The sequence below is a fragment of the Delphinapterus leucas genome, chromosome 17 (assembly GCF_059928025.1).
Source record: "Delphinapterus leucas isolate spDelLeu-1000000601 "Yukka" chromosome 17, BTC_Dleu_Yukka2, whole genome shotgun sequence".
Classification (NCBI taxonomy): Eukaryota; Metazoa; Chordata; class Mammalia; order Artiodactyla; family Monodontidae; genus Delphinapterus; species Delphinapterus leucas.
In genome coordinates this window covers 53,152,645-53,167,250 of record NC_143145.1, presented here as the reverse complement: position 1 = coordinate 53,167,250, position 14,606 = coordinate 53,152,645, and the positions used below count along the sequence as shown (strand labels likewise).

General features: G+C 37.6%; 1 protein-coding gene and 1 long non-coding RNA gene across 6 annotated transcripts in view; one reads left to right on the top strand and one right to left on the bottom strand.

The window, feature by feature from the left end:
- LOC149747024 (uncharacterized) overlaps window positions 1–4,520 on the bottom strand; it is a 22,811-nt gene extending 18,291 nt beyond the window's left edge. For all 4 annotated transcript variants that reach the window (XM_089898980.1, XM_089898979.1, XM_089898978.1 and 1 more), the window contains exons 1-3: window positions 3,300–4,520; window positions 3,043–3,089; window positions 1,925–2,112 (exon numbers count right to left, since the gene is read on the bottom strand). In XM_089898980.1, coding sequence (XP_089755106.1) covers window positions 3,541–4,113 — 573 coding nt within the window. In that variant the 5' untranslated portion in view covers window positions 4,114–4,520 and the 3' untranslated portion in view covers window positions 1,925–2,112; window positions 3,043–3,089; window positions 3,300–3,540. The remainder of the gene's footprint in view (window positions 1–1,924; window positions 2,113–3,042; window positions 3,090–3,299) is intronic.
- Window positions 3,949–14,606, top strand: LOC149747023 (uncharacterized). Of its 2 annotated transcripts, none has more exons than XR_016388488.1 (3): window positions 3,949–4,248; window positions 6,016–6,097; window positions 11,206–14,606. It is a non-coding gene; the product is annotated as an uncharacterized LOC149747023 (long non-coding RNA). The 2 variants fall into 2 exon arrangements; XR_016388487.1 differs by having other exon boundaries at window positions 3,985–4,248; window positions 14,338–14,606.

The window sequence follows — 14,606 nt, the reverse complement described above, 5'->3', positions numbered from 1 at the left end:
GCATTAGTATTATTTAGGTTTTCTGTCATTAGCCATTCATTATGGGCATTAATTAAACAATGTACATATCACTAAGAATACATAGTTTTAGCTCTATAATGGTGAAACTATCATGAAAGCTAAAGGTTTGATGTTGTGATAAGCAAATTGAAGCCAGATATTTAGAAGGTCTGCAATAAAAAGAATCTTAGCATTTAAATGACTTTAAAAGCACTGAAATACAGGAATCAGCAGATCAACATTATACTATCTATCTCGAAAAGAAATGCAAGAAGGTGTGTGGAGAAACAGCACTCTCATTTGTCTGCAGAAAAAGAAAACTGGAACAACCTCAGTGAAGGTCAATTCAACAATACAAACCAAAATTACAAACGAACATAACTCTTTTGTCCAGCAGTTCAGCTTCTAATATGGATACACTTGCACATGTATGAAATGACATATATGATTACTTATTGCAGCATAATTTGTAATAGTAAATATGTGGAAACAAGCTAAGTGTCAACCAATGAGGGGTAAATTATGGCATATCCATCATTAAAAAAAAAAAAGATGAGAAAGCTTTATATGCATTTGTATGGAAAGATATCCGAAATAGATTACTAAGTGAAAGACAAGCAAGGTGAACAGGTATATACTGTAATACTAATTAAATAAAAGTAAGAGACATAATATACACCCACATATATTATTTATTTTGTATTTAAACCTATTAACCTTTTATTGAAGTATAACATATATATACACAGAAAAGTGCACATTGTGTAGCCTCAAAGAATTTTCATAACTGAACATACCCATGTAACTGGCACCAAGAGTCTAGGTCCTAGATCAAGAAACAGAATATTTCTATCACCCCAGAGGCCTCATCCTGTCCCTTCTACTCACTATGACCACTCTACAAGAGCAGACATTATCCTGATTTCTAAAAGCATAGGCTAGTTTTGCTTACTTTTGTACTTAATAGGAATTGACTCATAAAATGTATACTCTTCTGTGTCTGGCTTTTTCATCCAGTATTGTATTTGTGCAATTCATCATATTGTACACTGCTCAATATCATTGCTGTTTAGTATTCCACTGTGTAAATGGGCCACAAATCATTTACTCATTCTACTATGTATGGATATTTGGGTAATTTCCAGTTTGAAGCTATTATAAATAGCACTACTATGAACTTTCTAATATATGCATATGCATGTCCATATACCTAGGCAAGGAATTGCTGAGGATCCTCATCACTGCAATTTTAATACTACTGCCATACAGTTTGCAAAATTGATTGTACCAATTGACACTCCCACCAGCAATGTACAAGAGCTCCAATTGTTACAAAACCTCACCCACACTTGCTATATTCTGTCCTTTTAATTTTAGTTATTCTTGTATTTGTGTAGTGATATTGCACTGTGGTTTTAACTTGTAGTTCTCTAATGACTGATGATGTCGAGCACCTTTTCACATTCATGTACTATTTGCTATTTAGATATACCCTTGTGTGAAGTATCTAGGTCTTTTGCCTAATTTTCTATTGAATTATCTGTCTGTTACACTTTTAAATTTTGAACCATGTGAATACTAATTTTTAAAAATTTTAAAGTAATGTAATTAAAAATATACATAAATTTCAGAGTGCTCTATGCTGCATGTTCTCTCCTTCGAGGTTTATAATACACGAGTATTTCAGAAGCTCTAAAAAGTCTTAGAATTTTCACCACACAACAGTTGGAGAAACGCTGTTTCCATTCTTGCCTAATTTTTAGTTTTCATGGAATTAAGAATTGCTTCCGTTTTTTACTTGCTTATATTTTTTAAGTTCTCTCTCGAATTTTATCACGTATTTCATTAGATCTATCAAACATCTATCAATGTAACTACCCAAATACTCAAAACTAGTAATCTAAATAAATTCAATTACACTAACCAGTCTTTCTTCTTGGAGTCTGCCATCTTCCTTCTCCGGTGAAAACGATTGCTCTCTAATTCTGCCACATATCTTTCACCCTGGCATTTCCCTTCACATTCTCCTGGTCCTTTTTTCTGGATCCCATGTCTTTCTCTTTCTTGTCTTGCTCTCAGGTTTTGTTGGAGCACATCCTCTAGTAACTTTCCCTTAAAAAAAAAAAAAAAAGGTGGATGGATGGATGGAAAATAAATGTTTTCATCCTTGTATATGTGAAAATGTTTTTATTCTACTCTTACACTTGATGGATAGTTTGACTACAGGATTCTAGGTTGGAAGTTATTGTCTTACAAAACTTGAAATTTCACTGTAGTGTTTTAGCATAAAAGTTATTGTTGAGAAACCCAATGCCATTCTAATTCCCATCCGTTTATTCCTGCTTCTTCCCTCTAAAAACTTTTAAAATCCTCTCTACTCTTCGTGTTCTGATCTTTTTAATGGTGTGCTTTAACATAGGTCCTTCTTCATTCACTGTGGGTAGCTGGTGGGTCCTCTAAATATGAAGATCTTTGTCTTTTGGTCCTGGAAGAAATTCTTGAATTATTATTTTGATCATTTCCTCCCTTCTTAATTTTTGTTCTCTTTCTCTAGAATTCTTAGTTTGTAAACTGACTGGATGAATGAATGAATGGGAAAAGTTTTCTGAGCACTTTTTGTAGCAAAAAGCTTATTAAGGAATGAACCACAGATTATCAGACCATATCTTTAGAGCTAAGTATTTTATTTTAAATTATCAAATTTTAAAACACACTCTTTCATTACAGCTTCCATTTATTGTAAAATGTAACACTGCTACTCTCATTTCAGGCAATACAAAAATACAGGAAGCACTGATTTTCTGTAGGCAGAAATCCCTGATTGAAGTCAGGCATTCCCTATTACTTTTGCTTTAGAATTCATTAAATGCCTAGCATGGACTTGGTATTGTGTATAATATTTGCACCACACTTTGCAAAATAATCATTTCTGGTGTAGAAAAGTGTTTGTTTAAGGTAAAAAGATCTTTGCAGTCTTTTTTGATTGGCATTAAACACCGCATTCTTCCCAGATCTATAAGAAAGTAATGTTTGCAGGCTTACCTGGAATCAAGGGAAGGACTCTCTCAAGGTTACTTTTCAATCTCTGTCTGTAATTATGGACGTCAGGAGAGAAAAAAAAAGTCAGAAAAATAGGTCCCTAGTAGAGAAGCACCCAACAGGAACTAAACATCTGAACGTTTAGACAGGATTAAACTCTGACAGGGCTTATCAGCCACCCCCACACGACTAAAGTAGTTGGAAGTGAGGTTAGATTGGAGTCCAGATAAGCAAGTGAATCTACACCCCTACTGACTCACCGGGCTGAGAAGTGCGGAGCCCTAGTAAGTCACCACTGCACGTCCTCAAAGGGCTTTCCGCGCAGGCTTGGAGTCAGGAAACGGCAGCTGCCACACCCACCCCACTACCTCTATCTGGTGTTTGGTGACTCCCGGAAGACGCGCCGATGGGACCAGAGGCGATTCCTCCTGGGTGGGAGGGTCCGCTGACTGGGTGTGGAGCTGCGAAGAGGAAATTTCCCCAAAAGAAAACCTTTCCAACCTAGTGGGTTGGGTGGAGAGAAGACAAATTGAGCGCCCCTGGCTCACTTCCCCACTCCCAAGCCCCCGCCCGAGCCCCGCCGGTGTGGCACACGTCATCTGGGCGCCACAAGGCAGAGATCTCGGGCCTCAGGCCGAGGCCGGAGCCTTGCTGGGAGGATCGCGGGCCAGTGGCCCTCATCCCCGCCTCGGCATCCGCCGCTGACGTCGCCTGAGAAGTCTGGGGATGGTGGAGCTCCGACAGGCGGGCTCCGGTGGCAGGCAGCGCCTGGGAGGGCCAGGTCGGAGAGAGGAAGCTTCTCCGCTGTGCGCCCCGCCGCCGCAGAGTTGACCAGTCTCTAGAAGAGAAGAGTCCGCTCCGGCTCCGGATAAGCAGCCGCTTGGCGTGGGCTGCGCGGAGAATGGACGGCCTCGTGACCTCATGTCCGGCAGGCTGTAGGGCCTGCCGACGCGGCTCGCGCAGGGGGTGGAGCCGGGGGAGCGGCGGGCACTTCCGGAATCGACCGGCTGCCTGAGTGCCCGCGCCACCCGCTACCATGAACGAGGAGGCCATCTGCAGCGTCCTGCCCACCATCCCGTACCACAAGCTCGCCGACTTGCGCTACCTGAGCCGCGGCGCGTCCGGCACCGTGTCTTCTGCCCGCCACGCAGACTGGCGCGTTCAGGTGGCCGTGAAACACCTGCACATTCACACCCCGCTGCTCGACAGGTAGGGCGCCTTGGCGGCTCCACCGCGGAGCCCCGAAATCTGCGTTCCCCACCCCACTGGCTCTAATCCCGGGCAAGCGGGCTTTGAAGCCCAAGCGACGGTGACCCTTTAGGATCGGCCGCACACCTCGTCACCTCTAGGCAGCCGTTCAACGCTTGGGCTAACATGGTGGGGAGAGCAGGCTTCTCTGGAGATGCAGCAATCACGCTTCTTTTCACTGCCCTCTCCTTTGTTTCTTACTCCTGGGCCTCCTTTCTCCAGATACCAAAAATCAGCGATCACAGCCCAACTCTAAACGTCCTCTTTATTGAAATTGGGTTCTGTTTGCTTTGTTTTTCCCTTTTTTTTTTTTTTGAAGTCGAATTCTAGGGCTGCACTGCCCAATAGGTAGGCTCTTAGCCACAGGTGGCTATTACTTTTTTTTTTTAAGTGGCTATTAGAAAATTTCAAATTGTATATGTGGTTCACATTATATTTTTATTGAACAGCACTGCTGTAGAGTCTGGGACGTTTTGGTTTGGGCTTTTTGTTGTTTTTGGTTTACACATGTAGGCATGAAAGTTTAGATATCAAACTCAATTTAGTTTCTCCTCTTACCGTCACAGGGAAGGAAGCCTGTCTCTAGAGGAAACTTGTATTATCTTTGCTAACAATAAACGGAAATCAGAAAGCTGTTAAACGACCAAAACTTTTGAATGTCTCTCCCATCCTGGAACAAGTTTAGTGCAATGTCCAGATTTCAAGGGAAGGCTAGATTAGTTCCTGTTTCCAGAAAAACCTTTCAACCATATATATTAATCAGTGAGTCTAGTCACTAGCCTTGTGTATTTTCCTTCCAATAGGAATTTAACTAGGCCCTGCATTCAATTCTTAGTGAGTTAACATCCATGATTACAACATTCTCCTCTCCTCCCCCTCTACCTAAAGTGAAAATACATCATGCTAGATGCCTGATTAGCCAGAGGCCGTCAGTATCCAACAGCAGATAAATTCCTCAGCTTCAGCCCTGCTAATGGTATTGACTTTCATCTGCCTGTGGCTTTTACTTGCTCTCTTGCGATCAGGCTTGGATGGGCTAGATCTCACAGTAAGTTTGAGACACCTCTAGAAATTGTTCCCGCTTTTTGTGTACCATAATCCTGATTTAGTGATATACAGGGTCTATTTACCCTGGGTCTTGAATTCTGTGGAGCAATTACTGGGAAATTATGTGTATCTAGTCAACTTTGAAGGGTGGTGGTTGATTAGAGAGGGTAGATGTATTTTAGAATCAACTATTAAAATATATGGAAATCTAGCACTGATGGATTCCTTAGGTATTTTAAAGGAGATTGATCCTCCCATTTTGGATGCTGCTTCTCAAGATTTTAATTTATCTAAGTTTTGTGCCATTTGGGACCAAGAAATGAAGGGAGCTCCCTTTCGTGCTCATTAACAATTTCATAATCTAAAATTCTTCACTACATCGGGTAGGAAATTAATTCTGCCGTCAAAGAAGCCATAAGGAACAGTGCAACACTCTGGCATTACTGCATCACATTTTTCTCCCACTTGTTTCCTAGAAAGTTAACATTAGCGGTATTTATGTAGTCTGAGCATAGGACTGGGCTATGCAGTTGACTCACAGGGTGTCTTATGTCCTCACTTATGAAGTGGGAATAACAGATACATGTACTTCTTGGGCTCTGGTGTGGATAATGTTTGCATTGTTCTTTGAGATCACAAAAGAAAAATAAGTTTCTGTGCTGTAACATGTTCTTATTTTAGTGATTGGTGAATTATTCTCTGTAACCTGACTTCTGCCCATGAGAGGACCTTCCCCAACAATCTCCCAACGCCTTATGAGTAGGTGAGTCTGATAGGTTGTTCAAATACCTTGTGTAAACAGTGTAACTGTTTAGTAACTGAAATTTGCTATGGGTAATTTAGGTAATATGTCTATAAAAGCTGTTTTACATTTTAATTTTTTTAATAAAAAAACCTATTTTTAAACTGTTTTGGCTTTCTCTGTTTTCCCATTCATTCTTCCTGAAATCTGACTTCAAGAATTTTCCTTCTCTGATTAAGCAGTGAGTGGAAAAAACAAAGGCTTTAGAGTCCCACAATTGCAATTCAAATCTGACTCCAAATCTGCCACTTATTGTTGGCATGACCATTAGAAACTATTAATTTATGTGAGGCTTAGTGTTCTCATATATAAAGTAGGGATAATGAAACCAACTGTAGTAAAGTGGCCAACACATAATAGGATCACAAGAGAAGGAAGAATGCATCATACTCTTAATGGGAGGAGGAATTCGTATATTAAGTATCACTAAGATATCCCCTAGCATGCCCTCTCTATAATTCTTTCTCAGAGTATCCAGGAGCCTTCCCGGCAAAGGTGCTACTCAATAACTGTCTTGTTGACCTACATTTCATGAGGCAAATACAGACCTGTTTCAGCTTAGGAAATATAAATTTAATTAAAACAGGTCTCACAAACTGGTATAATTGGGTGCCTCACAGTTGGGATATTAAGTGGCTGAAGAGCAGGGAGAAGAAGAGAAACTCTTTATGCATTCTTGTAATTCTTGAATTTTGAAACATATAAGTATATTACCTATTCAAAACATAGATGACTAAGATTTTTTTGGTTTATTTTGCTTATTGTTTGCTTATTGTTCAGAGCAAACTCTAAATTTTCAGCTTTCTTCCAGTAAAACCAACTGGAACACTTCACACATAATGGAGAATAACCACCATTTTCAGGTCTGGGATTCAGTGAATTGCTAGGGGTACTAAGGACAACTTTGTTTTAATACTTTTTACACCCAAATCCCTTCTATCGTGATGAGGCATAAGTGGCCTTTTACCTTTCAATTTAGTGCTTACCCTTATTAAATTTACCAGTCAATTGGCTAATATTTAGAGAAAGAGCCTCTGCTCTATGTATTACCAGAGTTGCCACCAGACCCTTGCTCAAAACTCACCAATCCCTCCTTTGAACAGGAACTAACATATATCTTTAAGTCACAGGGTCTGGACACAAAGGAAGTTATAGGTAGAGAAAAACAAAAACTGGTTAGAATCAGCTGAAACCAAAATGGCTACGAATCTGACCTCCAGCAGACCCTGAGTCTCATTTTATGCTGATTTTACTATATAGTATACTATATGACACACCTACAGGTGACTATGACCGGATGTCACAAAGCAAAAAAGGACAGAAAAGGGATGGTACCCCATTTCCAGGGAAGCCCTGCTTCTTTCCCAGAAAACCAATGCACGTGCCTCACCGTCATTAGTCTCACTCCTACCTTCATCGTCCTTATTCCTTAAAAGCAAATCCCTCTCACCATTAAGGTGAGAAGTTGATTCGTGAACTAAGTTTCTACTTCTCCATTCTCTGACCATTGAATAAAGCTGCTTCAATCTCAGCCTCGGTTTTATTTTGGCTGCATGAACTCAAAGGGAGAAAGAACCTTCCCCACTGAGGCAGAGGGCCTCAGCAGGGCTAGGGAGCAAGCAGGGGTCCATAAGACTTAATTTCGTAAAGTATACATAACAGTGCTTTGGGAAAATTCCTTTAAAATAGTCAAGTAATGACATGAATGTTCACAGAATGCATAAAGCTTGAAGGTATTCCTTTCATAGAATCTTTTCAAGAAGTAATACTTATTCTGATAATACTACTGTTACTAAAAAATATTTTTGAACCATTTGTTTGGAGATGTCTTTAGACTCAATTTACAATCTCATGTTTGCACAGTTATAGCTAATATAGACGAGGAAATAAGAGATGATAAGTCCACCATAGTTTAGAGTAGGAAAAACTCATTTCAATAGAGATTGACTAAGGAATGACAGGGCATCTGCTCCACACAGAGCAATCAGCTCACTGCTTTAAGGGAATATTTTAAAAATAATTTGTTCATTATAAAACTATATAACAGAATATGTGCATCCATGAATGATTTTCTTTTCAGAATTATCTAGGTAAGCAATATAATAATACTATGATTGCTAAAATATTCTTAAATTAGCCATTTAGTGTGCCTTTAGACTCAGTTTACAAGTAATGTGAAAGACTTAATCTCATTTTTGTTTGGTTATCGTTAATGCAGGACACTAAATGAAAAGATAAATCCTAATATAATTCAGAGCTAAGAGATAGCATTTCAATAGACATTGGCCAAGAAATTATCTATGAAAGAAGTAAGATTTAAATTAGACCTTGAATACAAGTACCATTTGGAGATGTGTAGAGAGATAAAGATAGCACTCTATGCGGAAACAGCTGTGTAAACAAAGGCATCAATACTGGACAACTCAGATTCTGCTCATGAGAGAGTAAATAGATGTAAGTGAAAACAAATATGTAAGGGAAGACTGAGAAACAAAATTAGGGTAAGAGTTTGTACGAAATTGTGGAGAGCTGTGGGCATATATGAGTTTTGATTAGCATGATGCCACTGGTAGCCATACACCACATTCAAAAACCATTTTTATTATTTTGCTATAAGGCTTTCCATTAGCAGTTTGATGGGATTCATTGTTTGGTAATACTTCAGTCTGTATGCTGCTTTCATTAGCTAGTATAAGCAAGATTCCTATTAAAGATTTTTTATTTCCTATAACATTTCTATTTTAATTTGTTAGATATTTATAGTTTAAAATATTTGATGAAGACTCTATGACCTTTGGAAGATCAGAATAGGAGAGGTATGAAAAACAAATGACTCCATTCATTAAAATGTGAAAAAGTAGCTTATTTTCCCAAGAGTGGTGCATGAAAGGCCACTGTGTAGATTACATAATCTTGCAAAGAAAACAACAAGCCTGTTTTTCACCAAAGCGGATCTGTTGGAGTTTTCTTCTAGTTCCTACTTCATTCTTTAATTCACAGTTGTATGACTTCTTTATTCTCCTTGTTTTACATTGTTTACTATTTCTTCCTGTCTTGACTCTTATTCCACTAACTTGTCCTAAAGCCTCAAAATCTCCCACCTACACCGTTATGTTAGTCACCACGGCAATGCTTAGGGCAGGTTATAATATATAGGCAGATACTGCCTTTATCTGGCATGTTCCCTTTGTGAGTACTTTTCAAACATCTTTCAGTGTTTGGTACTTTCTTCATTCCTGATCATTCAGTATGTCCATGACCTCAAGTGAAATCACTGTAACACTTTTACTAAGTATTATGAGAGATTGGACATGATAATATTATGGAACTCTCTAAAGGAAATAACAAATCTGAACTAGAAATCATTATGCAAGGCTTCCTAGTGGAGAAGAAACCTAAGGTTAGCCAAAGTGATAATCAGGAGCTACCCAGGCAAAATGTTGAGGTAAATAACTGCTGTCAGAAAGCATGGAATAAGCAAGTGTTCAGAGGAGAAAGAGCTGACGGTTTTGAGGGAACTGCAGATGACTTGGCAGAGATGGCACATGGGCAGTGAATCTGAGATGGGCGTGAGGAATGAGGCTGACAGGGTAATCAAAGCCTGGGTTGTGAAAGGACATGGATGCCATAGGATAGATGATGTTTTTCATCCTGAAGGTAAAAAGATGCTACCGACAAATTTTAAGGAGGAATATTACATGAAAACATACAAAGTTTTAGGAAGATTTTTCTAGCTTCAATGTAGAGAATGTGTTAGGAGTGCTCAAGACAGGAGATAAGGAGTTCCACTAAGAAGATATTTTAATATTCTGAATGAGAGATGATAGAACCCTGAAGTGGAAATATGGTAGAAGGAATGGAGTGAAAGGGAATACTCTAGTGATGTTATGCGGGTAAAATCAACAGGATTTTGTGCTTAATTGAATGTGAGGAGTGAGTGAAAATAAAATGTAATCTCTGAGAATTAAAAAGTATAATATATGTAATGTTTTCTTCAAGCTAGTATTCAGAAATATTAGTTTTGATTTAAATTCTGTTTATACCATAGTGTTCTATCCATTATAGGGATAGAATTTTGTGTAATTATAAAATTGACTTCCACCTAGTCTGTATTTGTTTCTAGTACATTTTTAAAGATTCTTCATTATGTGTCTAGTTTGATGAATTCCTATGATAATGTCTATTAACTGTCTTTATCCAGGTATTACTAGACTGGCAATGGCTTCTATTTTTGTAGCTTGAGAGTCTCTCTCTCTCTCTTTCTCCCCTCACCTTCTTTCCCTCTCTCTGTCTCTGTCCCTCTCTCTCTGTCTCTGTCTCTCTCTAATTACTTTCATTACTTTCATTTCATCTCTTCTCATTGCTTTCTTATTTCCAGGTGGTAGTGAGTGGGATTTAATCCTAATTGGATCCAAGCTGAGGCCAGATCCTTTCTTTCACAAATTATGGGCCCCGTTTCATACCAATTCACTTTGGTGGGTGTGTATGTGTGTGTGGAGTGGTGGTATTTTTGAGCCCCTTGTATGGTGGGCTACATAAATACAGTAATAAAAATTTTTTTAAATAGAATTTTTATGAAGAAATAAGAGCAATTCATATCCTATAAGAAGCCTATAAATAACGTTTTCTTTCTCCTTCAGTCTTTGCCAGACTGGCTAAGCTGCCATGACTTAAACGAAGGGTCTGCAAAATGATCTGAGACAGCAGAAATAAGCCTGTTTCTTATATGAGACACAGGATTTATTAGATCCACTTTAGAGATTCTGTGAAAAGTTTTAATTTTAAATGGATTTTTAAATGTCCTCCCCCTTTTCTTCTTTTAAAATCAATATTTTCTGCCTCGTGTCTGTATTTTTTAAGTGTTAACCCTCAAATTGAATATACCCTGTGCTTGGCAAATGAATATTAAATGATTTTTCCTGGAAAATGTGTTTGCTCTTTAAATTTGACAGTCATTGCTTATATGGTAAATGTTGTCAGTGCCAAGAACTACCTGGCATGGCTGCCAGCTACAGGTCCATTATTTTCATTGCCTTTAACCTATAATAAATATTTACTGCTTTCCATAGAAAGAGACTGCGTAGCTAAGCAGGATGAAAAGTAAGTTTATTCTTCTGAACCTTAGTTTCTGCTTTCACATCTAAAAGATAACATTAAACGCTTCCTCTGTGTACTACTGTCTTTACAAAACTGTTTCTTACCACTTATTTTGTGAAATGCTCACATCAGCCAAATCATGTCTATTTGAAATGACAGTTTGAATTTATCACTAAGTGAGACCCAAATTCTGCTTCATCGTGGAGTTATCTACATTTTTTGTTTTGTCATTGGGAGAAGGTTCTGAATTTTAATAGAATTTTTTGAGGACTGTATGCCTTTAAGTATAAAATCACCAGGATTTGCTCCGGGAATTTGGAGAAGAACTAAGCCTACAGGTAAAAATCAAGAGATCCTAATTGGGAAGAGGCAGAATTCAAAGGCTAGGAGGATGCTTTGATCTTTTAGATATGTAGGCTGGCAATGGGGACCCACTGAAGACGATTAAACTGAGGCATGGCATATAAATGTCATTGTGAAATGATTACTCTGATGATATGTGGAGACTGAAATGGTAGAGTCAGGAAAAGTGGGGTTTAATATAAACAAATACAGTAATTGAAAGAAATACAGCAATATTGTACATCAGGAATATCATAATAGTGTATGTGTGTAAGTACCTAGGCTCATGAATTTTTATTGTGAGAATTTTTATAATAATAAATATTTGGAAAGAGCTTAAATTGTCAAAAATCAGGGATTGGTAAAATAAATATGCTACTCTCCACTCTAATGAAGCCACTGAATTTGATTTCTAAAAAGCATATTTAGTACACAATGTTCACGGTACATGGTTGACATAAAATAATGTTCATGACACATTAAGTGAAAAATTGAATATCTATATGACAGGTTCATATTATATGCAAATAAACACATCTAGATGGAAACACTAAAATGTTATCTCTAAATGATCAAGTTATAGTTGATTTTATTTTCTCCTTTTATTGGTATTTAGATTTATTTTCTCAATTTTTATAACAAGTGAGCACTGTATGCATGATTTCTGCACTTGTCCACATGCTGAAATATTATAATGCAGCACTATGGATGTGGTCATGAAATTTGAGAGAAGGGCACAGTTTTGGAAGTCAGTGTTAGATTGAACTGGAATTTGATGACATTGAGTTCATCTAAATTTTATGTGATTGACCAATGTCACCACCAATGAAGCTCTACAATGTAGTCATTTCTCAAATATTAACTTTATGTGTATCACAACCTTACTTCATGGGAGAGAAAATGTGTGAAGAAAGAAAACAGCCTTACAGTCAAGGAACTTTTGTATGGTAATGTCTTATAGTATAGTCTCTAACTACATAGGATAATTATATCGGGCAAGGATAATCTACCACTAGCAAACCTTTGAAGTTTTCAGCTACAAAGAAATTACGTCTCTTTCCAAATAAAAGTTTAAACTCCCTTATATTCTAACAAAATATTTTCAGTTAAAATAGACAATGAATTAAGTGAAAATGTATGGCATCAGCCAAACATCATGTATGCTTACTATAAAAAAATTTTTTTTCAGTCACAGATAAAATACACCAACCAGTGCATTATGATTTACTTCATTCAAAACATATTTTCATTATCTATCTTGTGCAAGGCACTGTGCTAAGCCCTGCAGAGCATACAAAACTTATGAAATATAGTATGATCTCAAGGAGGTAATAGTCAGATGAAATGACATAAGTATTGATAGCCAGAAAGCAAGGTAAATATAACAAGGTAACTATAACAACAATAAGAATCATACAGACAACTAGTTTAACTGAATAAGAAACAGAACTCTTTAAGTTTTAGATTTTCATAAGAAGCTGAGAACAATGCAATAGGTATTGCGTACCCTGCCACTTCAGAGGGTGGCAGTAGATGCAAGACTTTCCAAGAAACTATGAGAGCTGTTATGCCATCATTAACCCACCATGTTCCTATAGACAAAAGTAACCCACTTTACTGAATGGAAAGTTTTCAGCTCAAAGGGAGGTTGTATAGAGGAGGATTTTGAGAAACTGAAAGAAGTGAATTATGTTCTCAATTATTAAGTATGTAACTGGCAACAGATAGCTAGCAAGAAAACCTGATAGATCAGCTCCTCCGCAGTCCTAGGTCTTGAGTGAGTAGCAGTAAGAATCTACACACATAATTTTAATTGTCATAAGAAAATATTAATTTCTAATTTTGACTATGGAGTATATACTCACAGTCCCAAAATCAAGTGATTGCTGATGGTTTCAAAATACTGCTTCATATAGTAGATACAAAGTTTACACCTACATGGATCATATAACTAAGTCCTTAAGAGTTTAAGTCATATGATACGTGATGGCATAAACTATATATATATACACACACACACACACACACATATATATATATTAAGATTGAGAACAATGATTCTGTGATATGAAGAGGTAGATGATTTTTTTCAGAACAAGCTTTGTTCTCACAGGTTATACCTATTTTATAATCACAAGATTATAAAAGAAAATTTTATAAGAAATCACAAGGATTTGAGGAGCAATCTATTTTGAGTAGAATGGGGTAAAATTCTGCCATTGTGCATTTCAAATCCGGGAAAGGGAAGCTGAATTATTATATGTAAAAATACATATTTTTGAGACAAATAGCTCACTATTTGGATAAAATAAAGCAAAATCCATACCTCATTCTTTGTAACTTCCAAATTGCTCAAATGGCTAAAATACTTAAATACAAAAATAATCCATAAAAATAGCATAAGAAATCTTCCTAGGGTTTAATTTTTTGAAAGTACTCTAAGAATGGGGAAGACCTGAGTACAGTAATAACTTCAGACAACATAAAAGATAAATTTGAAAATATAAACATTTTCAAGAGTTTTTAGGGGACACACACTCCAAGTCAAATACATAGAAAAAGTTGTTCTATATCCCTCATAGATACACAGTTCCTGAGGTGGCTCCTAATGATCCTTATCCTCGTGTATTATCCTTCTCTTAAATGTGGTCTGGATCTGGTGACAGTTTCCAACAAATAGAAAAAGCAAAAATGATGGATGTTACGTTCATGATTAAATAATAAAGGACTGTATCTTCCTTTCTCTGGCTTCGACACCTTAGACTGCTGCCATGTCATGAGGACATTCAGGGAGCCACTGGAGAGCCCTATGTGACAAAGAAACAAGACCTGACAGCAACAACATGAGCAATCTTGGAAGGGGACTCTCCCCCAGTTGAGCTTTGAGATGACTGTAGGCCCTGCCAATATTTTGATGGCACCCTGCCTGAGAGCCGGAGCCTGAGGCTTTGACACTCCCAGCTAACTTGCACCTGTTTTCCTATATCTGTTTCCATAGAAACTGTGAGATAATAAATGTCTGTTGTTCTAA